General features: G+C 44.0%; 2 protein-coding genes across 3 annotated transcripts; both read left to right on the top strand.

The window, feature by feature from the left end:
* The first annotated feature begins 3,071 nt into the window (after positions 1 to 3,071).
* LOC143158896 (uncharacterized) lies at positions 3,072 to 10,897 on the top strand. Its single transcript, XM_076335351.1, has 11 exons — positions 3,072 to 3,178; positions 3,663 to 3,772; positions 4,490 to 4,624; positions 5,164 to 5,300; positions 5,936 to 6,133; positions 6,458 to 6,552; positions 7,788 to 7,943; positions 8,751 to 8,948; positions 9,562 to 9,669; positions 10,095 to 10,305; positions 10,730 to 10,897. The coding sequence occupies exons 1-11, from the start codon at positions 3,072 to 3,074 to the stop codon at positions 10,895 to 10,897; spliced, it is 1,623 nt and encodes a 540-aa protein (XP_076191466.1).
* A 544-nt stretch (positions 10,898 to 11,441) lies between these two features.
* LOC143158765 (activator of 90 kDa heat shock protein ATPase homolog 2-like) lies at positions 11,442 to 22,871 on the top strand. Of its 2 annotated transcripts, none has more exons than XM_076335147.1 (9): positions 11,442 to 11,452; positions 11,992 to 12,182; positions 16,836 to 16,921; positions 17,565 to 17,679; positions 18,275 to 18,342; positions 18,884 to 19,006; positions 20,241 to 20,342; positions 21,424 to 21,475; positions 21,730 to 22,871. In XM_076335147.1, exons 2-9 carry the CDS (start codon positions 12,038 to 12,040, stop codon positions 21,903 to 21,905), a joined length of 867 nt encoding a protein of 288 aa, XP_076191262.1. In that variant the 5' UTR covers positions 11,442 to 11,452; positions 11,992 to 12,037; the 3' UTR covers positions 21,906 to 22,871. The 2 variants fall into 2 exon arrangements, with proteins under 2 accessions (XP_076191262.1, XP_076191261.1); XM_076335146.1 differs by lacking the exon at positions 11,442 to 11,452 and adding an exon at positions 11,767 to 11,846.
* Positions 22,872 to 22,966: the final 95 nt, after the last annotated feature.

The raw sequence follows: 22,966 nt of genomic DNA, 5'->3' as shown, positions 1-22,966 counted from the left end.
CTGCTTTTCTTCTGCATTATCTATATGATATTTAAAAAATTGTTTTAATGAGCTCAAGACACATGTACACATACAATTTAAGAGTGTAGTTAATTATGTGCTTCTAAGATGTATTCATTGATAATGCTTCTTTAAATGTATCTCAGGTGGTGGAGGAAATATATTTGAAATAGATGAAATACATGGCAACATCAAGATAAAGAACTCTCCAGACTATGAAACCATGAATAAATACAGCCTTACCGTGAACGCGGTCAACAACAAATCTGCCCCTTTCCATCAGGTAAAAGACCATTATTGTAACGAACAGTGACTCTTCTATTCAGAGTGGATTTTGAACTAGTGGGAGGGAGATCTATCAAAGACATTTATTGTGCGGAATAAATTAGTCACCTAATCATGTTTGGGGTCAGACTTTTGCGACCTTTGTCCATGCTGAGTAGTAGTATACTCCATAATTAGTTGAAATACTTCATAATCATGCATGGTAGAATTTGACCCTGAATTGTTTGCAGACTAACCTGTGCTGGGGAACCGGAATTCTTGCCTGCTGCTGTTAGTACTGTGAGTGCCGTGATAATTTTTCATGGGAGAAAAAAGTAATTTTCAGCAAATTGTTCTAGTTCTGCTGTATTTCTTTTATTTGAAAAGATATTACACACTTATTTAACTGAACTAGAACATGTGTGGTTCCCTTAACTGCATCTAGCAGCAGCAGCAGGACATGTTGGCCTCCTAAACACATCTGTTTTACTCATTCAGACACCTTTCAAGAAGTAGAATCCTACTGCAACATTGAATTCCTGCCCCTCTTATATTAAAATCCTGTAGTGATCTCTGATGTTGAGTTCACAAAATTAAACTTAACACAGTATTTTACTACAGCATTTTCAAAGTCTAATTTATACTTTTTGTTGCATATGCAAATAACAAAAAAATATCGCTAAAGACATTCTAAATATTCTAAAATGCATGAAACCATTTTGTTTTCTAGGCAACTACTCATGTCACTGTTCTAGTGATTGACGTGAATGATAATGCTCCAGTATTTGCTCGGAATTCCTATTCCGCTTCTATAAACATGATTAATCCTGTAGGTGCTCATGTCATAACTGTGAGCGCTACCGACAAAGATCAGGTAACTACTCCTGTTTGATTTTGACACTGCTTTAAGCTGCAGCCCAAATATATTTTCCTCCATTCTCTAGGCATGAAATACCAAATGTAGCAGAAAGTGAATTCTGATTGACTAACAGCACTGGGAATTGGAAATTAGGGCTTTTGATGTTTCTGCCTTGACACTGATGTACTCCCTGTCTTTGGGCATGTTTCTTCAGCTATATTTGCCTTAATTTTTCCCCTTATTATACGGAGTTGTACCGGTCTTTCAGAAGTATACAAGGACTGAAGCAATTTAGTGTCTGTGAAGTTATTTGGACTTCTGAAGTGGAAGAATCTGTAAAAGCTAAACATCATATAGCTGGCTTGAACATGGAAATGTCTGCTTACCAAACACCTCTGAAGTGTGGTACCCCAGCTAATTCTCTCTGTCCCCATTTTTTAAAGTAATTTTGTTTGACATATCTGTACTGCACCCATCAAGTAGTATCCAGGCACTGGCAGAAGTATCCGGTAGTCAACCAGATCACCGTGACAACATCACTACTAATTATATCATTTAAAAGATGAAACATCTAGAAGTGACAACAAAATAGGTGTAGCAGGTGCCTTCCTATTTCTTCATGCATAATTTTGGTTAAAATAGCTGCAGCTGTGGTATATTGCTGCAAATAATTTAACGGCCCCCTTTTTTTTTTTCATCCTTCTCAATGATTTTATATAAAAAGTGAAACTGCTTATGAAAGTTGCTGGACTCTGTGAGATCTGCGTTGAGACGCTAATGAAACTCATCCTTCAGATAGTACGCCTGGTCCTTTGCCATGCAGAGCAGCACTCATCCTCCCTGTGCCACCCCTTCAGGATTCTGGGGCAGAGTCCAGCTCTGAAATTATTAGACTTTGTCTCTATTCCTCCCTGTTCCTGAAATAATTATAAATCCACAGATTACTTGGTGACGACAGATGTTCATGGTAGGGTTTGATCCTGCTGCTGCAGAGCCATGGAAGAACAGAATGCAATGCTTTTCAGAAATACAGAGCAAAATGCAATAGAACAAACCCTAAGGGTTTTTCAGAATGGCTTGTCTCAGGAAAGTGAAGTGATGCGCGGAGGGTAAAAAGTGTCCAACTCTCCTGTGGCGGGCAGGAATAGGGCTTACCCTCATAGCAGCGGGGAGGCTGTGCTTCTCCTCAGGGCGTGAAGAGGATCCAAGGGACTTTGGCTTATTCTGGTTGACATCACACCTTTAGATGACTCTTTCGCTACTCTGACTGTCTCCCTCTACGCGTGTCCTTAACTTATTTTCTTTAGAGACCCTTTTTCACAGTTTTGCTGTGTAACTGGCCAACTGCTTGTGAATTTTCTTCCGCTTTGTGTTTTTATCGGCACCCATCCTACCGTAGCTAACCCCAAGTTTTCATTCTCTAAATAAATTCACCAGAGACATTTAGGCATTGTCAAATCTCGTTTCAGTGTTTATCCTACCCTTCAAAAGGTACTCCCAGTGCATGTAGTTTTCTTTAGTATTGCTATGGGAATTTTTTTTTTGGATCTTGGAACATCAAAATTAATTTGGGGGGTGGGAGGCTCTGCCCATTGGCCCTTTCCCCTGCTGCTGCTCTTGTGTTACAGCTTAAGCACAAAGTAGCTCTGAGCCCGGTTCTCTCTAGTTATTAAAAAGGCCTCTGGCGTTCTGTCCATTTAAGCATGGAAATACTGAGATTCCAGTGAGTCTGCCCTATGGGACTTGGGGCACTGAAATAATGCGGTCCTGCAAGCAATAGTTACATGAAGTTGTGTTCCTTTCATGGCAGGGGCAAAATGGCCTTATTGGGTACTACATCCTCCCTGATCAAAACTTCAGCCCGTTCTTCCTGATAGAAGATACGAGTGAGGGGAAAATAATTACAACTGGAAACCTGTCTAGATCTGGAGAGATCCATTTAACAGTGATGGCTAAGGACAAAGGCTCTCCATCTTTAAATGACACTGCTGTGATTACTCTTAACGTGTTTGACAACCGTCCATTTGTTCCACGGTTTAACGAGAGCAGAATCAGGTGAGGCTTTCATATTAAGTTATATAACTGGTACATATTCTCCAGGTAGTGGAAAACATAGTAAAGTTGAAAGTTGAAGCTGATTTTCATATTCTTCCGTGCAGAAGAAGGGACATCAGGTTTTTTTGAACAAAATGTCCAGGAAATTCTGCTATGCCGGTGGTTCTGTGAACGTGATGTGAGGCATCGCCTTTTATTTCTTTATCGTGCAGCTTGCATAAGCCAGACTCTTTGTCCCTTTCCTCTTGCACACTAAGAAAGCATTCTTCCTTAGCCTTTACTCAAGGATAAACAAATGTCTGGCTAGAAAAGTAGGGCTTGCGCTGCACTCTGATTGTCAGTGAGCTCTAGCGAACAACTAGAGGGGAGAGGGCAGGATTTTCCACAGAGAACTCGCTCCTAAAGAGTTAAATTTCAAAGCCTGCCAGTGCAACAGCTGCTGGGGAATCTAACATTATGATTTCTCATTTATTTTCTATATTAGCATTTCCATTTTGGAAAACACAGGAGTGGATTATTTAATTTACGCTTTTACTGTGGCTGAAACTTTAGGAAAACCAATTGATTATGCAGTTGTATCTGGCAATGAAAAAGGTGAGTAGTATTTCCCTTATGAGTTAAAATAGCTAAGATAATAGAATAACCTGTCTTTTGTGTGACGGATGTTGCCATATGTAAATGAGGAGATGGAGAGCAAGGATTAAAACTTGTGTCGTTTTTTAAAAAAAAAAGTACACAAAGAATTTCTTTCAGAGCTTCAGCATGGACTTCGTTAATCTCCTTTGGCTAAAGAGGTGGTGGTAACCTGCCAGAAAATGGGTTCCTGTAGTCTTAAACTAGGATAATTTGGAGGCCGAGGGAGCCAAGGTAGAAGTTGTTAGCAAGCAGCTTCCTCCCTGCCAATCACTTTTAATCTATCATTTCCTTGCACTTGCACCTATGTTAGGGCATCTGGCCTCCTTCAGCTTTTGCAGCCGTGATGCGACTCCATTTGCGCACAAAAAAAGGAAATAATTAGAAACTGATAGAAAACTTGGAAATCAGTGTTGTGCAGTCAGGAGCCGTGCAACAAGAGGCTGCAATTCTGTTTTCCAAGTATGTTGCTCCTTTACATGTTTAAGGCCTGTTTGGTCTGGGCCAGGACCCCAGCTGTGATGCCTTTGCGGCTCAGCCAGTGCAAGTGCTGCGTTTCACATTTTTAAGAGCAGAGGGCCCATGGAAACATCCTAAGGGCAACCACGACACAAGAGGTAGGAGGGATACAAGTGACATGGTAGCTATAACAATGAAAGTGTGTGTTTTTCCTTTCAGGTCATTTTAGATTGGACCCAAAAAGTGGTCAGCTGAGAACAGCAATTAATTTGAACTATGAGGAAGTTTCTCAGTATGTGATTTTAATTGAAGCAAATGAAAATCTCTCATCTGCCGCAGAAGCCCAGCGTTCAGGTAACTTTTTGATTTGAAGGACATTCCAACTTAAATCGGGGGCAATGAAACGCGTCTTCTGTATTTGCAACCCAATATAGGAATCATGATTCTCTTTAACTGAAAAGTCTGATGTGAAAGATGAAACGCTGAAGGTCAAGGCTGTGCAGAGAAAAGCAGCAGCCTTCCCCCAAGGGCGCAAGCCCTCACAGGGCCCTACCGCGGTCTCAGAAAAGAAGATAATAGCTGGGCATTGGACTCCTCAGCGGGAGCTGGCGGACCCTGCCTGTCCCTTGCCTGGTACAGCGCAGCCAGCTGGAGAGGGCTGACAGAGGAGCAGCGCTGTCACCCTTTGCCTTGAACTGCCTGCTCTCACTGAAGCCCCAGGAGGAGTGAGTGAGACAGAGCTCCTCTGGACACAGCCCTGCTGCGTTCCCTTTCTTCTCCCTCTTCCTCACCTGCAGCAGAGATACTGCTGCAAAGCCACAGCCTGACCCGGCCTTTGAAAGTTGTGCTTTGCTGGTGTTTGTTGTTGCAGTTAACTTGTGTTTGTTTAATAGGTCTGTTTGCTCAAAACGTGGCAATGCTGACAATCTTAGTGCAGGATATAAATGAAGAGCCAGTGTTTTTGAACAATGCCTACTCTGCTAGGATACCGAACTCCGTGCCATACAAGTACCCGGTTGTTACAGTTCAGGTAGAGTATCTTTCCGTGCTCTTCGTGAGGACAGAAATCTCTTGAACGATTTGGATTTCTTCCACAGTTGAACTGGGTTAAAGGAGCTGTTAAATCTGCTCTTGAAAGCTTGAGACAGATTCTGCCTATCATCCAGGTTTAACATAACGCTGGTGAAGGATGGAGTGTTTAGGGAACTGGTCCATACCTGTCCTACCAGCGGGTCTGTCAGAAGAGCTATACCATCTGTTCTGACTCATGCTGTTGTTATGGATTACATACTGCACAGACTGCCGGTCTCTCTTTGGCACCGTTAACCGCTTTGTTATCTATCAGACCTAAATGGGAAATGATGTACAAAATGGAGCAGTTCTCATTTCTAAGTCTGGTGTTATCCCTCAGTCCTAGCCTGCTCCTTTTATGCTTGCAGCTGTAGAATCCTCCAGACTTTACGGCAAATGTATTTCCCCTTTCATACCCTTGGTCTGATTCTGATAGTTTGTGCCCCACTTTGTGTGGTGCAAAGAGAAAAATATAACAGCGCTATCCTAGAATACTCCAGTCTTTCTTACAAATAGAAACTGCAGAGGTTTATGACTGAATTGCAACATGCAGGCCAAAAGCCTCAAGCTGAGTTTCACCTTTTTTAAACCCAGGCCACAGATCCCGATTCAGGAGACAACGGACTTCTGCTGTACAGCTTAGTGAAAAATCAAACGAACGAATTTGACATCGATGAAAATACAGGGCAGATTTTTACCGTTTCTGTAGCAGGAAAGGCTGGAACGTTTTATCTGGAAGTCCAAGCTGCAGACCAAGGCACAAGAAGACTCACGGCCCAGACAACAGTCAAGGTAAGGAAGATTGCTATTTATAGTCCTGATTTGCTTCCATGTCAAAACTCTGTATACGAGAAGGGCCAGGTTTGGTAACGACAAAAAAATTACTTAATACCATACAATGAGACTGTCAGATACACCAGTATTTACTAGATACTTTCAGGCCAGAATTCTGAGGTTGCCGCTTCCGTTGGCCTGAAGACTGACTTTTAGAGGACAATTACTTTGTATCGGAGGTTTTGTTTTTGTTTTTTTTTTTTCTTTTTTTTTTTTGAAAGTCAGTCTATGAGAGGTACAAATGCTTTAGAAAACCTTACATGTGATTTATTTATTTATTAGGTAACTGTTGATCCCAGTTCCAGTAACAACATCGTGGTGGTGGTACTTAATCAGAAGATCAATGTTGTTGAAAGAAACATTGCTGCAGTAAAAAGGTATTTTTGAAACTGTGAAGCTTATTCCGATATAATCTCTGATGACAAATTTAGAGTCCCTTTGAGATAGGGGTCTGGCAGCCAACAGGGCAGGTGATACAGCCGGTGCCCATGAAAAGCTAGGCCTTCAACTTGATGTAGTTCAGAATAATTTGAGGGAATTCACAGGAATCCACCAGTTTTTACCTGGTAAGGCTTTGGCCCGAGCTGACAAATGGCAGAGAGGTCACTGGACTAGACGATTTAGAGAGGTCTCTTCCCACCTCAACGTTTCGGTGATTTTTAACAGCCTAGGATGAAGTTTTTCATGGATAGTAGGCTCAAGATACGAATGTGGAGACAGGATAGAAGCCACAAACCAAACCCACCTTCGCTACAAATGAAAAATCCCCCTTGCAGCACGGCAGCAGAACTTCTCAAAGAAGTCTCAGCCCTGCCGGTGCTAGGGGATTAGCTAGTGATGTGTGGATGGGCACACTGCAGTTACCATATCTTGGCCTTTTTGGCATGTTAATGAAGACGCGAGATCTTTTGTTTGGTTATACATAAACATGTATTTACATTGGAAATATTGAGTCCTCTGTTTTTGAGGGGAAATCACTTTGAAGGATGGAAAAATGAGTTTGTGACGTTGACGCTATTATGGCACCAGTTTCTTGTTGGTAAAAATTAAACGGAAACCCTAGAGAGAGGATTATGAGACTGAATTTCCCTCCTCCCCACCTTTACTGTATATAATACTCTATAGGTATCACTGCCTGTATTTATAAAAAATAATGTCAAGCACGAAATGAGCCATATGTCGCTTTGAAAAGCGCGACTAAATATGAGATACGCTATGCAAGATTGTTTACGACATCTAGGTATAAGGGTTTGTTAACCCCTCCTTTCTCTAATCAATCGTTCAGTTATGCCAATGGCACCTATCTAAGAATTTTCAGGCTACGTACAAAAGTTATATAGCATCTACTAATGAGAAGTATCTTTGCTTACCAGTCAGAGACAAGGACTGGATGGTTTTGTTTTTTCCTCTGCTACTCACTCACTCAACGATATTGGGCAAATAGCTTAATTCCTTTGCTGATGATAATCCTGCATTTTTACACGCTTAGATTAAAATACTAAGTATCTGCAAAGTGTTGTATTAAATACTACTTTTCTATCACTTAATTCCCAGAGTAAAAGAATTTGTCAGCGCCCAGTTAATGTAAAACGTTTTCTTAATCTGATGGCAGGGTCCTGGAAGGTAAACTTGCGTGGAATGTATACATCGTCGATGTTTATTCCAATGAGTTTGAAAGAAAAGCAAGAAGCAGCACTGATGTAACCTATGTAAAAATTATTGCTTTTGATGAGGCAAACCAGGAAGTATCTGGAGAAGATGTAAAAAGGTCTGTATGGCACAGTCTGTCTTCTGGGTGTCAGAGCTATGCAGCTAGGTTTTGTTTCCCTTAAAATTATTAATGTCTTGGACCGGACAGGTTTAGATCAAATAACAGTTTATCTGAGACTTATCTCAAGGATTAAATGGAACTTTTAGAATTCAGAAAGCTTTCATTATTTATTGAGTTTGTCAAAAACATGAATAAGGCTGTTTAATTGTGCAAAATCTATTTAAAAGTCAGTTTTAAAGAAAACTGAAGCAGAAAGAATATCGTTAAAACAGATACCGACTTCACTTCAGAACTGCAGAATGTTGATTAAAAACTTACATTTTAGGTGTATTTTACACTTGTTTCGTAACACGACAGTGGTATGAATGCATATTCTTATAAACATGCTATGAAGGGCAGCTGCTATTTGAACGCACGATTTCCAGACTCAACACCTCTCTTAAACCAGTAGTTATTTGTGGGCGGTATTACTGCTGGAGTCTGTGGTCATAGGAAGCACTCTGCATGGATGAACCTTTTTCTCTGAGGAAAGTGCTATTGCTATCTGCGGCTGCCTCGATGTGGATTTAGAGGATGCTGACCTCTCAAGTTCAATTTTCCGAACTTTGCAGCATTTTACTTTGTAAGCACCAGGGCCGGTTGCTAGAAAACACGAGTGTTTCCCAAATGAAAGACATGACAAGTCTGAATCTTCAGATAAGGCCTCGGTGGGCCGGGGAGTGGTATTCTGTTTCTTTCTTCACTACTCTTCAAGCCAAAATGAAGGTCTGATCAATCATCAGCATTTTACTCTTCTATCTTCAGAAAACTTAGGGAGCAGAAGAGTAACATTGAGAGAGAACTGGAGAAAATATTTTCAACGTCTGTTACTGCTGCCATAGAAGAGGCTCCTGCAGACTCGGCAACTCCTGAACTGGTTGCAACGATCGTGCTCGGTGTTCTGCTAGCCTGCACCCTCGTAGCCTTCCTGGTCTATGTGCTTTTTACCATAAAAAGGAAAAGGTACACACAGTTCTACTTTAACGATGTAATTTAGACTTACAGCTAATAAGTTTACTTTAAATGTCAACTTGAAAAATACTTACCTGATAAAGTACTGATATTTGCATGGAATATTGCCTAAGATTTGCTATAAATCAAAATGCCTGGCGCCGTACTGTAGATATTAGACACAGTGCACGTAACTGACAGTTGGTTTCTTCTCGTGTTTGTCACACAGCAACAGCAGAAACAAACACTTTTCAAAACGGAGAAATGTGGATAGCAGAAACTTTCACCGTGAAGGGGGGCACAAGGAGCTGTAATATAACCACATAAGTCTCCTCTAACCCCATGAATGCTGAAATCAAGGGGCGTTTTGCCGCTAACTTCGGTGGCAGCAGGACCACATAGTAGAGGAAAACGAATACATTTCCAAGAGGGCAGCGGGTATTTACCCCGTTACCATTATGGGAAAACGGGAAATACTCCAACTAACCCCCAGAATAATACTGAAAATAAATGCCGTGTATTAAACTTATGACACAAATACTCCGTGTTCTGTTTTTCAAACAACTGTAAAGCCAATCTTCAAAATGAATTAACAATTTTATTTTAATGTATTTATCATTTTCAGAAAGTATGAGCAACAGTATTTGGTTAAGAAGCAAGCTGAAATTATGGAGGGTATTGACAATAATGGAAGTCTGAAAAGCTTAGAGACACTAAAGCACACGAATAATGTGTAAGTAGAATGCTGGTATCACAAATTTATGAACAGCAGCATATCAAAAGATGTGGTTCTAGTTTACTCTGGTAACATAGGATTTTCCTTGTATCTTTCGCTAGTGTATAGGTCGATTTTATTATTTAAGAACCCTTACAATTACAAGTTAAAAACTCTACACTTGAAGGAAGCTAGTACCTTTTAATCTTCTATCGAAAATTACAAGGGCAAATTCCTACTTACTCGTTAGCAAATTGTTAAGCCTTATGCCAAAAAAACCCCTTCAGGATACAAGGAGCTACTTAACGTTCCCCTGGGTAAAATCCCAGTAATTCTGAGATCAGTGTACGTGCTGCTCTCAGTTTTAGAGAGGCTAAGATTTTTGCCACCGAACTATTTGCAGGCTCGAGGTGTTGTTATGAATCCTCTTAACTCTCGTTCAGGAAAACTGATATAATAGCGTTTGGCAACATGGAAGACACCGATGGAGGCGGTGCTGACAAAGACGTAATTCAGGCCGATGAAAAGTGCCATTACCTTGAGACGCTACTGTTAGATTGCAACAGTGAACATAAAGAAAACGTAGCATCTGAAAAAGCCGCTGAACCTAGAGATGTAGATGCCCACCCCGCTGCAGAATTCACAACAAAACAGGTAATTAGCTTTTCAATTGCGAAGAATGGAGTGAAAGATATTTTATCATCACTCATCAAATAACAGAAAGAATTATCAAAAAAAGTAAACCCGTGATGGAACTAAAAAAAATTAAAAAAAAAAAAACCTTATGTGAAGTAATGAAAAATCTTTGAGGAGGGGCTGTTTGTCCCTGCCTAGGAGAAGAAGGACTTTGTGACCCAGAAACGATGACTCCCTTCCATCTTTTACAGAATGTGTTAGAGTAAAGGGTTCTCATGTGCTGCTCCTAAAACTTGCAGCCCTAAAAACAATGCTTCAGAGACAGACTATATATATATCTATATATCTAGATATAAAGTTATATGACTTCCACTGCTTGGAATTTATCCACGCTCTACCATTTGTAGCTTTCTGCCTCATCTGCATTACGTTTTTTTTGCAGGATTGCTTTCTGGCAGATGCAAATCAAGAGTCAGCTCTTTCCTTAACACCTGATCCCACAACGGCTGCCCCTGAAAAAGAAATAAAAGGAGTAAAATTTTCAGAAGTGGCAATTATTTTGGATCCGGAGCGTGAAGATGATGAGCCCGACGTGTTTTTTCATCAATAAGGATGCTTGATGAAGAAAACTTTTAGGAAAACCACAATGACGTTCATTGGAACAGTACAGAATTGAACGAGCAATAAGAATACGGGAACGCTACCTGGATTTTAATTCCTGCTGCTCCTGTTGTTTGTGCTGTAAGAGGCGGACAAGAAAGCAGATAAGCAATAGGCTGGGAGGGCTGCAGAATGGTTGTAATGCGAGGTTACTTTCCTCGATGCAGCGCTGCCTTACGGCGCATTTCACTTCTTACGGCACGTGTAAAATGGCAAGACAATAAAAGCGATTCCAACTGTGACGCCTTGTCGTTATTTGAGAGGACGTGTTTCCCAGCCATCCGTTTCACCGCCGTGGTTCCTTTCTGAAAACGAGGGGCTAGTATTTTTCTAGTTATACGGTGCCTTTCCTCCCCCCCAGGATGCAGCGGAGCAGCCCCCTGCGGACAGACCCCTGACCCGGGCGCTGCGCCCAACCACCTGCCTTCCCCCCGGAGGGGCGGCTTTCTGTGCCGCCAGCAGCGACTGGCCGCCGGAGGAGGAGCTGGCGAACGGCCCGCAACAAGTGAGAAGGGGGGGTCCCCGGCGGCGGGCGGCGGGGGCCGCCGCCTCCAGAAGGCGCGGCCGGGCGGCTCCCTCCTTCCCTCCCCGCGGAGGGGGTGGGGTGGGGTGTGGGAGGAAGGGCGGCGCGGCCCCGCCGTCCTCCTCCTCCTCCGGCGGAGAGCGAGGAACCGGGGGCGGGGAAGTTTCTGGCACCTTCTAGTTCTGGCTGGGTCGGCGGCGGGCGGAAGCCGTTGGGCTGCCGGCGGAGGCGGGCGCGGCGGTGGCCGCGGGTGGCGGTGGCGGCGGCGGGGCCGGGGAAGGGGGGGGGTCAGCGCCATGGCCAAGTGGGGGCACGGGGACCCGCGCTGGATCGTGGAGGAGCGCGCGGACGCCACCAACGTTAACAACTGGCACTGGTGAGGGGCGGCGCGGCCGTTGGCGCGGCGCGGGCGGGGGGGGGGGGCGCTCCCTGAGGCGGCGGGAGGAGAAGGGGGTGCCTGCGCCCGCCTGTCTGAGGGGAGGCGGCCGGCCGGCGCTTAACGGCCCCGCTTCCCGGCCCAGGACGGAGCGGGACGCGACCGGCTGGTCGAAAAGCAAGCTGAAGGAGATGCTGGTGGGGCTGGTGGTGGAGGGCGAGGCCGGGCGCTGCGAGATCAGCGACCTGAAGCACGCGGAAGGCGAAGCGTCCTGCAACAGCCGCAAAGGGAAACTCATCTTCTTCTACGAGTGGAACCTGCGCCTCAGCTGGAAAGGTACGGGGCGGGGGGCGGCTCCGAGGGGAGCGGCACGGCGGGGGCGCCGGGTCTGCGCCGGGCGGTCGGTGAGGCGGTGCCCGGCGCTGCCTTCCTTGCCCGTGCTCCTCGGAGGCGTTTGTCACGGGCTGGCGGCGCCGCCGCTGGTTCAGGCCGCCGCGGGCAGCGAGGAGCCGCCCGGCCTGCGGCGGGAGAAAGTCCCCGGGCCTGCTCAGCCTTTCCCGGGTTAAAGGAGCGCGGTGACTTGGGAGCCCTGCGTGTTTCCACCCGTGGCCCCAGCTTCCGCGGGAAGATGGGCATTGACAGGGGCTGCCTTCGAGTTTATCGTGGTCTGTGCAACGCGGGCTCTGCCGATTCGCTCTGCGGCATCGGGGGCGATCACTTTGGAAAGTAAACTGCCTCGTTTGGGTTGGAAAAACAGGAATCTTTTAATGAACCGTAGTGAATCAAAATCGCAGGGAGGTTGCAGGAGACACGTGGGCCTGAACTGTCATAAATGCTTATTTTTAAATCTCGAAACCCTAGCTTGTCTTCTTTCTCCCTTCATCCAATTTTTTTTTGTACCACACGCGTTTCTTAGCGTTGCTTTAACAGCATACCAGCACAGTATTCCTCGTTTTGCTTTGCAAGAAGTAAATACTTCCGTTGTGATGAGACACGTCTTGCTTACGACAGCGTGCCTGAATTGTTGTCGTTTCCTAGCGTGGACGAATTACAGCTTGTGTGCTTAGTGCACGTGGATAGCAGGAAACAGGAGAAACGAAGAAGTGTAGAAGCGGAGACGTTTCCAAAAATCTAGGGTCATTTACATTGAGGATAATGAATTACACGAGGAAAAAAATGTTTAGTAGGAATAAGGAAACTAGAAATAATTCTGGATTATTTGGGATAACGGGGGTTGTGCCCATGCATTTTTGTTGTGCTGCGTCTGCTCGCAACCCCAGCTCCTGGAGGTTCATCCTCCGCTGTGCTTGTCCCACGGCAGCTCTTTATTTGCAGACCGACCTGTGTCTTTTGGGACCATCAGGGAATTCTTTCCATTTGCTGGATGCCTAAAACTTGATGGCGAATTGTGGGCCATCTCTTGTGCTGGAGTAAGAAGCAGGAAGAGCTGATAAAAAGCACCTGCGTGGGCAATCGTACATGGATATTGTAATGCCAAATGACAGGTGGTTCCTCCCCAAAATACTGTACTTATTCCTCAGGCTTCAGTTGTTACTACAGGAGGTGGGAATACCAAGGGCCGTCCTTAATTTCCCCCTCTTAATTCCACGCGCCCCAAACCAGGACTGTAGTCTCTGGATCAGCGTTTCAGGTAATGCTGTTGGCTGCTCCGGTGGGCTGCCAGCGTTTCGCACGTCTCCTTTTCGTGGTTCCTTTTCCAATGCAGTTCTCATGACTTTTTTTCCTGGTGTGGCTGACTGGGACTTCAACGTTTACTTCGATGCTGAGATCAGTGCTTGTATTTGAACGGATTTGGAATGGAGGTCTGCTCCCACAATCATAGGGGACTTAGAGAAGTACCGTTATTAGTTTATTTTTGTTTGCGTTGATAGCTAACTATGTTTTAAGTGTTACAAGTGTGTTATAAACTAAGAACATGCTCACAGTTGGGATCTAAATGTTAACAGAGAGGAAGACAAACATTACACTGTGTCGTGCAGTTTCTATCAGTAGACTTTAAATAACTGTATTCAGCTTTTTGATGTTTTGGGTCTTTTTTTTAGATAAGCTAAAGTCATCTAAGTTTTAAACACTGGTTAGTTTGTTTTTGTTGGGTTGTTTGTTTTATTTCAGTGTATAAATAAAGCTTAGAAGTGGGCAGGCGCACAGTACTTTGTTGGTATTTCTGTACAAATTCTTTCCAAATTCTTTTTCCTCTGCTAGGTCTTTAAGCTTTTCAGCGTTTAGCTATAGACAGCTCTAATTTGCATTAGGTACTTTGCTCAGTTCAGTGTTGCACTGAGTGGTAATGTCTTTGAGAGCTTAGTTTTAAAGGAGTTTGCTACTACACGGTGAAATTCTGAAAGAGCCGGGGCTGATGACTGCTTTCTTAATTTGATAGCCATCATGTTGTGTGTTTTCGGAGAGCTCTGAATTAGAAGTGAGAGTTCAGACTGAACTGCTAAAAACACTAATTGCTGTGATTATTTCCTTCTACGAGACTTCTAGGATAACTAGTAATTCAAGCCATGATTAAAACCTGGATACACAAGAACAAGATGATATAAATCCTGAAATTTGCAGCCAGTTTGAAAAGTCCGATGTTGGAAAAACATTGCCCTTAGCAATTTAGATTACAGAGCAACAAGAAAGGGAGGAACTAAGGGTACTTAATGGCACTACAATTGAGCAAAATGGCTGTTCTCTCTATGGTTTGTTTGAAGATGTAAGGAGGATTTTGATGAATTATTCTACCTTGTGATGAAAGCTTTATGAAAACCCCGTATGCCCTTTTAAAACGTAGGTATTTCAGTAGTGGGTTTATAGGTAGGTCTTTCTGAGACATGTGCTTTCGTTATTAATTTTCTAAAATAACGGATTGGCAGGAAACAAAAAAATCATTTATTCTTAGGTCTGTTATTGGAGTCCCATGGGATTCAAACAAATAATTTGATTGTTTGTTTGATAAAAAGGTAATAGTTCTGCTTACATTACAGTGATGCTAAAAATGCAGAGCTGTACCAACGTTCGGCCTGTGTAGCGTTGACCAGCCAGCTCTGTTTGTTAGCTGATGGGACTTTGCCGTCCAGCACAGGTACCATCTGTGTTAATCCCTTGGACAAGCAATTTTTTGAAGGGGGGGGAGAAATCTATTCACTGTTTTTATAAATTTAAATTTGTTGTCTGGCCTGTGTTATTTGGGAATCTCTATTTTAAGAGTTGTGAAAATTGTTAATAAAATCAGCTGAATGGATAGAAGTCAGGTGTGTGTTTTGCTCCTGAAAACTTCTTCCTGCATGCTTGCACTTCCTTTTTGGGGAGAGTGGCCGAAAATAAGATTTGCTTTACTGTCTGCAAAGGCAATGTTGCGTGGTTTTGCCTGTACTAATCCTGGAGCTGGAAGAAAGCAGTAAAGAGAAAATTGAGATGGCTGCATGTGATTTGCGTTGGGCCCAGAAGTGTTTTAGCGGTATAATTAACTAGTTCACATGGCTTCGTACTTGAGCTGACAGGTTCTCCCGGGAGACTTTGAGGAGCCCGGGAGAGGTCTTCTAGTTTAGCCTTGCGCTGTGTGGACGTGGTTGTCTACTTCTGGACTAACAGACTTTGCATATTGCGCTGTGCTTCATCGACTCGGCTCCTGACTAGGAAGGGATCTTTGCACCGTACTCCGCTTTGCGTTACTAACCATCGTTCGCTCTTTTTTCTTGCTAAGAAAGGTCGGAGCGTTGGTTTGTGTACTTTACGGTGGTCTTGGCGGGTAGCACGTTAGGTTAGATCTGTGCAGAGTGCCCCCCTATAGCGTGGTGGTCGTTTCAGGGTGGTAATTAAAAGCGATGAAAGGAGAGTGCTGTTAAGCAGTAGCTGGATCTAGCTAGCCCCTCTGAAGGTGAGAGAATCCAAAGAAATACTGCGTCTACCTTCGTTCTGCAGTCATGCTTAACACTGGGTTGTTTGTATTTTAGAGTATTGCTGATAGACCGATAAAGCCTGTGGTTGTGTTGCGTACATTTTGACAGCTAAGCTGATACAACAGTATGAAGATAACTGGGTTTGGGGCAGAACCGCGTGTTTCTGCTACTGCTTGCTAAAGAGATTTTCAGGTCGTTTAAGTAGTGGATAAATTTAAATAACAAGGCTTCTGCAAGGCAAGGGGGAAGAGTCTTCAGCGGAAAGAAAACAAAAAGCGTCAGACCTTAAATTCAGTCTTTTCACGGTAAGGTCTTGAGGTAAATAGTACAGTACAGGGTTCGTATCCCAGAACGTGTTCATAGAGCTGTGTAGGTGAGTGATGGCGGGCCTTTGCCCAGAAAGCCGCAGAAAGGGAGTGTGATTTCTGCTCTTGCAAAGTCTTTCTGACACGTACGGTGATCGCTGGCAGTTCGTGGGAAAGCTACTAAGAGTAGGAACAATTGTTTTAAAAAATTTGCAAGTGAAGTTTCGTATTTTTTAAAAAAAGGTCAACTGTATACCTGTCCATTTTACACACCTACGTTTTATGGTGACGTGCCTGCATGTTGGGAGCTTTTCAGATCTTCGGGAAGGAATAGCGAGCATTCTAGGGAGCTTCTAAATAAAGGGCCGACAAATTTAGGGGAAGAGGAGGTTATTTTTCCCCTACCCCCTTTTAGATTCACATTCTGTGTCGGCAGACGTAAGTTGTTGTGAGTGGAGAGCGTTAGGCCGGCTGACAATTGCAGGTGAGAGCAGTGGCAGAACGGTAGTGCAAACTGCGCTCAGCGAGACGTGCCTGTGTGCACGTACGTACCTTAATGCATCTACGCAGGAAAATACAGATCCGGGAGTAGTTTCCTGTGAAAGTACCGTGACGCGTTTGAGACTTTTTGTTGCGAGGTAGTTCCTTTAAATTAGATTCGAGGCAACTTGCTTCAAGTAACACTTTCGTACAACTCATTTCCAAGATAAAACTCTTGCTATGGGGGAAATAGTTTTTAATAATGCATTTAAGAATTCGTTATGTTAATACAGGTACAGTGAAAGAGTCTGGTGAGAAACATAAGGGATCTGTTGAAATTCCTAACCTGTCAGAAGAAAATGAGGTAGATGATACAGAGGTAGGTGTGAAATACTGATATGGCTATATAGGTTCAGAATTCTTAAATAAAGCGTTAATCAACGCATAGGCATCATGTTTTGATTTATCCTGTGATTAAGTGGGATAATTACACTTGGATAGTTTATTTCATGTTTTCATTTTTTTTATACTCGGAATAACGACTTATCTCTGTTCTCAAATTTACCTACTAGGAATGTGCACAATTCTCTTTGCTAATTATTGTTTGTGACGATACACTAACTACAAACTTGAGGAGAACTCTGCTTGTTGCAGTCTTAAAAAAACCCAACCACCCCCTTCCCCGAAACCTAAGAACTTAAGGAATCTCCTTGTTGGCTGTACAGCAGTTGATCCTGTGGCTTCCACAGATTCCTCCACCTCTGCTGTGTAGTAGGCAACTCTGTTTATACTTGATGAACTTGACTAAGCTACTGTGGAGATGAGATACTACATTTATTTAAGTCAAAACCGCAGAGGACTTATTTTTAGCAAAGGTAGGATAAATCGAGAAGATAATGAACTTGAGATTGCAGCTGTCCTCTGAACGTAGTAACCAAAGCCAAAATACTTTCCTTTGTTGCCAGAACCCAAAAGGCTCATGCTTAGATGCCTCTTAGATCTTGTAATCTTTCTGTTTCTAGATAAACGTTAGCAAAAAGAAAGGGGAAGGCGATGTTCTGAAGGACCTTATGAGAACTGAAGGAACCGCAAAAGTCAGAGAGGCCCTGAGAGATTACCTGAAGGCGCTTAAAACAGGTGAGTTAAACCAGTGTGGTAGGAGTGTTCTTACGCAGTGGTCTCTCTTGAATAGATTGGCGATACACTGACAAGTCCTTGGGTTTGTGGGTTTTTATTTCTAATTGTCACCAGCTGAGATGAAGTAAGTTAGCCCTGCCAGTCAAACTCTTTATCGCTTTCAAACATGGCGGCGGCCAGAAGTTTCCGTAGCGGCCCAGGCTGCCTTGTGCTACGCATACTGGCCGCAGAGGCCGCTGAAAGACCTGCGGGCTGACTGGTTGGCTAGCAACACGACACCCCACCCTCAGCTCGTCATTTCTCTGCTGTGCTGTTCGGAAGTTCTTGGGAGATGGTGCATTCCTTAATGGGCAGATGTTTGTTACTAATTTGGGGTCGGGTAACTTTGAAAAGCCTGTGTTTTCAAGGGAAATTGCTGTTAGGCTGTGTGGCTAATAAAAACATAGGGGTAAGGTGGGGAAACTCTGGATTGGAGTTGTACGTCCCAATTCTCCCACTCTCCACAGTTTTGGCCAGCAATCTTCATTTCACGTGTAAATGTCAGGGTGGTTGTACGGCTCAATTTCATACTGAAAAGCGCTTTTCTTTCTTACAGAGTTTACCTTGGGAATGATTCTGCCAACAAAAGCTACTGTTGGTCAGGAGCTGGCCGCTGAGCAAAAAGTAAGTGGGAACGCCGTGCAAGTACGTCGGCTCCAAGTGTTGTACGAATTTAGTATTACCATAGATGTAGTCCCTCTAGGTTTTGCTACGGTAACAACTGCATATCCCTGTGATTACCTGCAAAAGTGAAAGCCTTTGGGGCGGCGCTGCCTCCTCATTGCTGCGATCAGGGCCTGTGACACAGAAATGACCCGTCACACATCCTGGGCACGGGTCTGCCCAGCCCGGAAGGAGGGTGGCAGCGTTCATGTACCCCTTTGTGCTTTGTTCTGCAGCGGCTGTAGCTGCAGCAAGGCGAAGCTGGAATTCACCTGCACGGATCAGTTCCCCCCAGCTAAAGTTAGCTTCAGGTGTCTTTGGAGCGAATCACACGCTCATAATTTTGTCGCTTATTTTGTGAATATGGAAGTAGGTTGTATAAGTAACGTATATTCACAACGCAGTATGTTTAAGAATGCACAGGTACCAACAATCCTGCCGTTCCAGAACTTCTAAATGTTTGATTTTGCACTCGTTCACGTGAATATTGTTTGCTTTACAGGATTCTGTTTCACACCAGTCTTCGGATACAGTTGGTGTAAAAATTCCAACCGTGCAGATACTTCTGAGAGAAATATTCAACTCTCCAGCGGACGAACTTTATAGCATCTTCACAACTAAAGAAGTAAGTGATACCTTCAGTAGGCAATGTAACTTAATGCGGATGCTGTTGTAGCTGAATAGTTGTGTAAGTAATCAGTGATGGGTCACGTTCGCGGGGTCAAGTACAGATAATTGCGTACATGAAACGGAGAGACGTGATCATCCAGAAACTGAAGGATTAATGAGCTACCCCTTTTCTTGTAACTTCACTGAGTGTTTGTAATTGTCATCGTTTGCTCCTCAAGTTTTGCTGAATAGCTTCCCCTTTTAAGCCACTGAGGAATTTCGGTGGTGAAAACGCGGAAGGATTGGGGCAGCGTGTCAGCGTGGTCTCCTACCAAGGAACAACAACTCCTACAGCTAGGTAGCTGACCTCATTGACAAGCTGTCGAGTTCTTGCGATAGCAATCAGAAAGCGCTAGAGGGTGGCAGTAGGAGCATTCCGCTTTTACCTTTTTAATGAGAGCTTATTAGGGTGGCTTAGACCTTTTTGGCCGGTTGTGACCTTAACAGGAAGAAAAGCCAACTAAACAAAGCGAAGTTGCATCTTTATGTAGTTTGTATGCAGCTCAATCAGGCTCTCCTTTGCTGGGTAGAAAAAGCTGAGCTTTTTTGATGTAAGTACTTGTCATTCAGGAGCCTGACATGCTCAACGCCGCCGCTGTTGTTATCCACAGCTTACGGGTTAATTAGGTTAACTGTTGGATGCAACGATACCGTTGCTTGTAGGGTATGAAGTACAACATTACTAATTTTGGGTTTGTGCCCTTCAGAAGAGCCTGGGCTGGTGTCGGAGACCTTTAAATTCGAATCCCAACGCTACCAATGGAAAACCATAATGGCTCTCGGCACCTCTCGTGCACCTTCCTAGGGCTGCTGCTCTGTCTCCCTCATTCCCAAAGCGAGTAACAGCCAGTCGCGTCTGGGCGTGTCTGTATGTGCTTTGTCCACGCCCCGTGCAGGCGGCTTAGAGTCTTTGCATTTACCACCACAGGCTTCTCGGCATTTATAGAACCATAGAATAATATGAATTTATAGTCTCGTTCCATCACCTCATCGGCCCCTGCTGGTACCACGGACCTCAGTGGAGGGCTGCATGAAATGAAAGTGCGCAGAGACTCTTACCTGTCTTACAGTTCAGTTCACTTCTTCCGTCTCCTTTCCTCAGCAAACCTCCCTCGTCCCATAATACGGCGCGTTACGTATCGGTACAGATTTGTCGTTAACTGACTTGTGCCGTATTCTTTCTTTTCTAGTTGGTACAGAAGTTTTCGAAGTGTCCTGCTGTGATTGAAGCTGAGAAAGGAGGCAAACTTCAGATGTTTGATGGTTGCGTCAGCGGTGAATATGCAGAATTGGTAAAAAGCTCCTACTTTGCACTTCTAAAATGGGGGGGAAGGTAGGGGTGTCAGCTGCTTCTCCGAGCTAAAAAGTAGCCTAAGTTTCTGCCATTTCAGCGTCTCCAACGCATGTTCAGTTCCCTCATTACAAAGCCAAAAAATTGCAATTACGTTTGGCGATGTTTCTTCCCCATCAGAAGAGCGGGCGCCGACTGCACCTGGTGACCTGCACCGGGGGAGAAAACTCTGAGCACCATCCTTTTTTACTAGGAGGAGAGAGAAAGCAGGCGTAAGGTTTATCTCCCAAACCCATATCGCTTTCTCTCGTAACTGGAGAAATCATCTCTCGTCTATTCAGGGCGAATCATAGAATCATTGAGGTTGGAAAAGACCTCTAAGATCATCGAGTCCAACCGTCAACCCACACCACCACGCCCACTAAACCATGTCCCTGAGCGCCTCATCTACACAAATGTTACACCCTCCCCAGCCGAATGCTTTTGCAAACAGAAGGCAAAAATTGATCATAATTAGAGCTCAGCTCCATTTTTGAAACCTCTGAAAAATCATTTTCACAGTTGCTAAGCTCAGACTTGGCATCTCAAACGTCCATCCGGATGACGGGCAGTAAGTATCACTGACAACTGGACGGCTTTTAAAAAAGCAGAGCCTCGGAAAATCGGATTCTCGGTTCAAGCTGATGAAATCTCTTGTTGGCACCAGAAAGGGCTCAGTCTGGAAACATACACAAATTTCAGAGGTGTAAACGTGACTCTTTCTTACTTGTGCCCGTTTCAAGGTCTGCGATAAAACCATCGTTTTTCACTTAGTAACTAATCAGCCTGACCTTTTCCCATAGAGAAAACAAAACGGAGGACTGTAGCAAGCTGAGAGCTTGATGAAAACAGTTTATTTAAAAAAAAAACAACCAAAACCCCACCCAACCAAACCCAGTCTTTGTATTGTTTACACGCACGCGTCTGCCGCTACGCAAGATAACGCTCCTTCTCCTTATTTTTCAGGGGAGAATTAGCGTGGGGTAGTCGTAACGCGAAGTATCTGGGATGCTAACGGGGAGAACCTTCTTATCTTCTTACAGGTCCCGAGCCAAAGAATCGTCCTGAAGTGGAGGTGTAGGAACTGGCCTGATGGTGAGTCTTTTTGAGGCCCTCTAACGGAGGCTGCCCTTCGCAGGGAGACGGCACAAGCGTGACGGTCGGCGGCCTCGCTGACCGGAAGCTCGCTTAGTCCGCGTTCTGTGGAGAACAGCCTGATGTCCGTGGCAGTTGTCATCTGTGAAAACAGGCTTCGCGCAGACACAGGCAAAAGCAGACAGGAAATTAGCAACGACAAACGTAATCCTTTAAAAACCGCTTTATTGAAATGTCCTATTTTCTTCCTTCAGAACATTACGCAACGGTCGCCTTGAATTTCAAGGATATGGCTGCTCAAACGGAACTGCAGTTAGAGTGCAAAGGAGTTCCTGTCTCTAATGAAGATAGTACAAGGCAGTGTTGGAAGAAGCAGTATTTTGAAGAAATACGTATTTTACTGCAGCGATCCAAAGACGAGCTGGAATGAGAACAGCGCTGTAGTTTTGTTAGGGCATTACTTTTTATACTTGGTTAAACATTTCGGTTTTTAAAAGAAGTAATTTATTTGTGGGAAGAATAAAGACCCACTTCTATGGTACTGTATATAATTTAAGCATTATTTATGGATTTTTAGCAAACGGGGTGGCGAGTAAGTCAGACTATGTCTAGAAAGAGCTTTACTTGGGGAAACTGATCTCTCTTCTGTTTGCCTGCAACTTAACTTCAGAGGGTAGTAACGGTTCAGCTGCAGTAACGTACTGCCGTCGGAGGCAGGTAAGCTACCTGAGTCGGTAGGAAGCCTTTGCAGTTCTTCAGTACTCAGCGTATCGAGTGGCAGAAATAAATCCCTCTCGGAGATGGGGTGCCCACCGGAGGCGAGCTGACAGGGATTATAAAACTGCCGATACATTAGATCTGTCAAGAAATGTGGGGGAGAGAGTTTACAGCCTCCTTAAATACTTCTTAAGCTTGCTTTAACCGCAGACTGAATTTGTTTCTAACGCTGTAGACAGTTTGAGGGAAAGCTAATTAACAATGTCACGTAGTTCGGGTTGGTATGACGGTTTCCACGGTTAAGTCTGCATGCGCTGTACTCCCTTACTTGACCTCGCTGTGAAATTTCTTTTGGAAGAAACAAACGGTAACAACGCTTTCCTTCTGCAGTTCTGTAAACCTTCCACTTAACCGATTTATGGCCCTCTGCAATTCTGTAGCTCAAATTAAAGCGAGCAACTGTTTGTTAGAGAAATGTGACAGGAGAGCAGCTGGGACATTGAAAGTAAAGAATTGTTACTCTTAATTACACCGCACTGAGGTTAGCAAGGATAACTTAATTCTCAAATGCTGTATAAAAAGTGCATGGAGTATGCAATTTGAAACAAATTGACCAAAAAAGGGCACGCTGCCTTCGGAAAACATGGTTGGCTCAATAAAATACGTGATTTTACATGCAGTTTATTTTCTCCACTAACTGATACTGCCAAACTAAATGAATTCGGAGAGAAGTTAAGTCCTATGTATGCTATTTTTACAGGACACCAACGTACG

The sequence above is a fragment of the Aptenodytes patagonicus genome, chromosome 3 (genome assembly GCF_965638725.1).
Source record: "Aptenodytes patagonicus chromosome 3, bAptPat1.pri.cur, whole genome shotgun sequence".
Classification (NCBI taxonomy): Eukaryota; Metazoa; Chordata; class Aves; order Sphenisciformes; family Spheniscidae; genus Aptenodytes; species Aptenodytes patagonicus.
The sequence above is the reverse complement of the archived record's forward strand: the minus strand, read 5'-3'. Positions and strand labels throughout refer to the sequence as shown.

What these genes read in the sequence shown, in the direction of transcription:
- LOC143158765 (XM_076335146.1), top strand. Translation starts at nt 11,767, where the DNA reads ATGGCCAAGTGGGGGCACGGGGACCCGCGCTGGATCGTGGAGGAGCGC. An exon ending in AACGTTAACAACTGGCACTG is followed by an intron (nt 11,847 to 11,991) that starts GTGAGGGGCGGC and finishes TTCCCGGCCCAG; the next exon opens with GACGGAGCGGGACGCGACCG. An exon ending in CCTGCGCCTCAGCTGGAAAG is followed by an intron (nt 12,183 to 16,835) that starts GTACGGGGCGGG and finishes ATGTTAATACAG; the next exon opens with GTACAGTGAAAGAGTCTGGT.
- LOC143158896 (XM_076335351.1), top strand. Translation starts at nt 3,072, where the DNA reads ATGGCTAAGGACAAAGGCTCTCCATCTTTAAATGACACTGCTGTGATT. An exon ending in CGCAGAAGCCCAGCGTTCAG is followed by an intron (nt 4,625 to 5,163) that starts GTAACTTTTTGA and finishes TTTGTTTAATAG; the next exon opens with GTCTGTTTGCTCAAAACGTG. An exon ending in ACCCGGTTGTTACAGTTCAG is followed by an intron (nt 5,301 to 5,935) that starts GTAGAGTATCTT and finishes TTTTAAACCCAG; the next exon opens with GCCACAGATCCCGATTCAGG.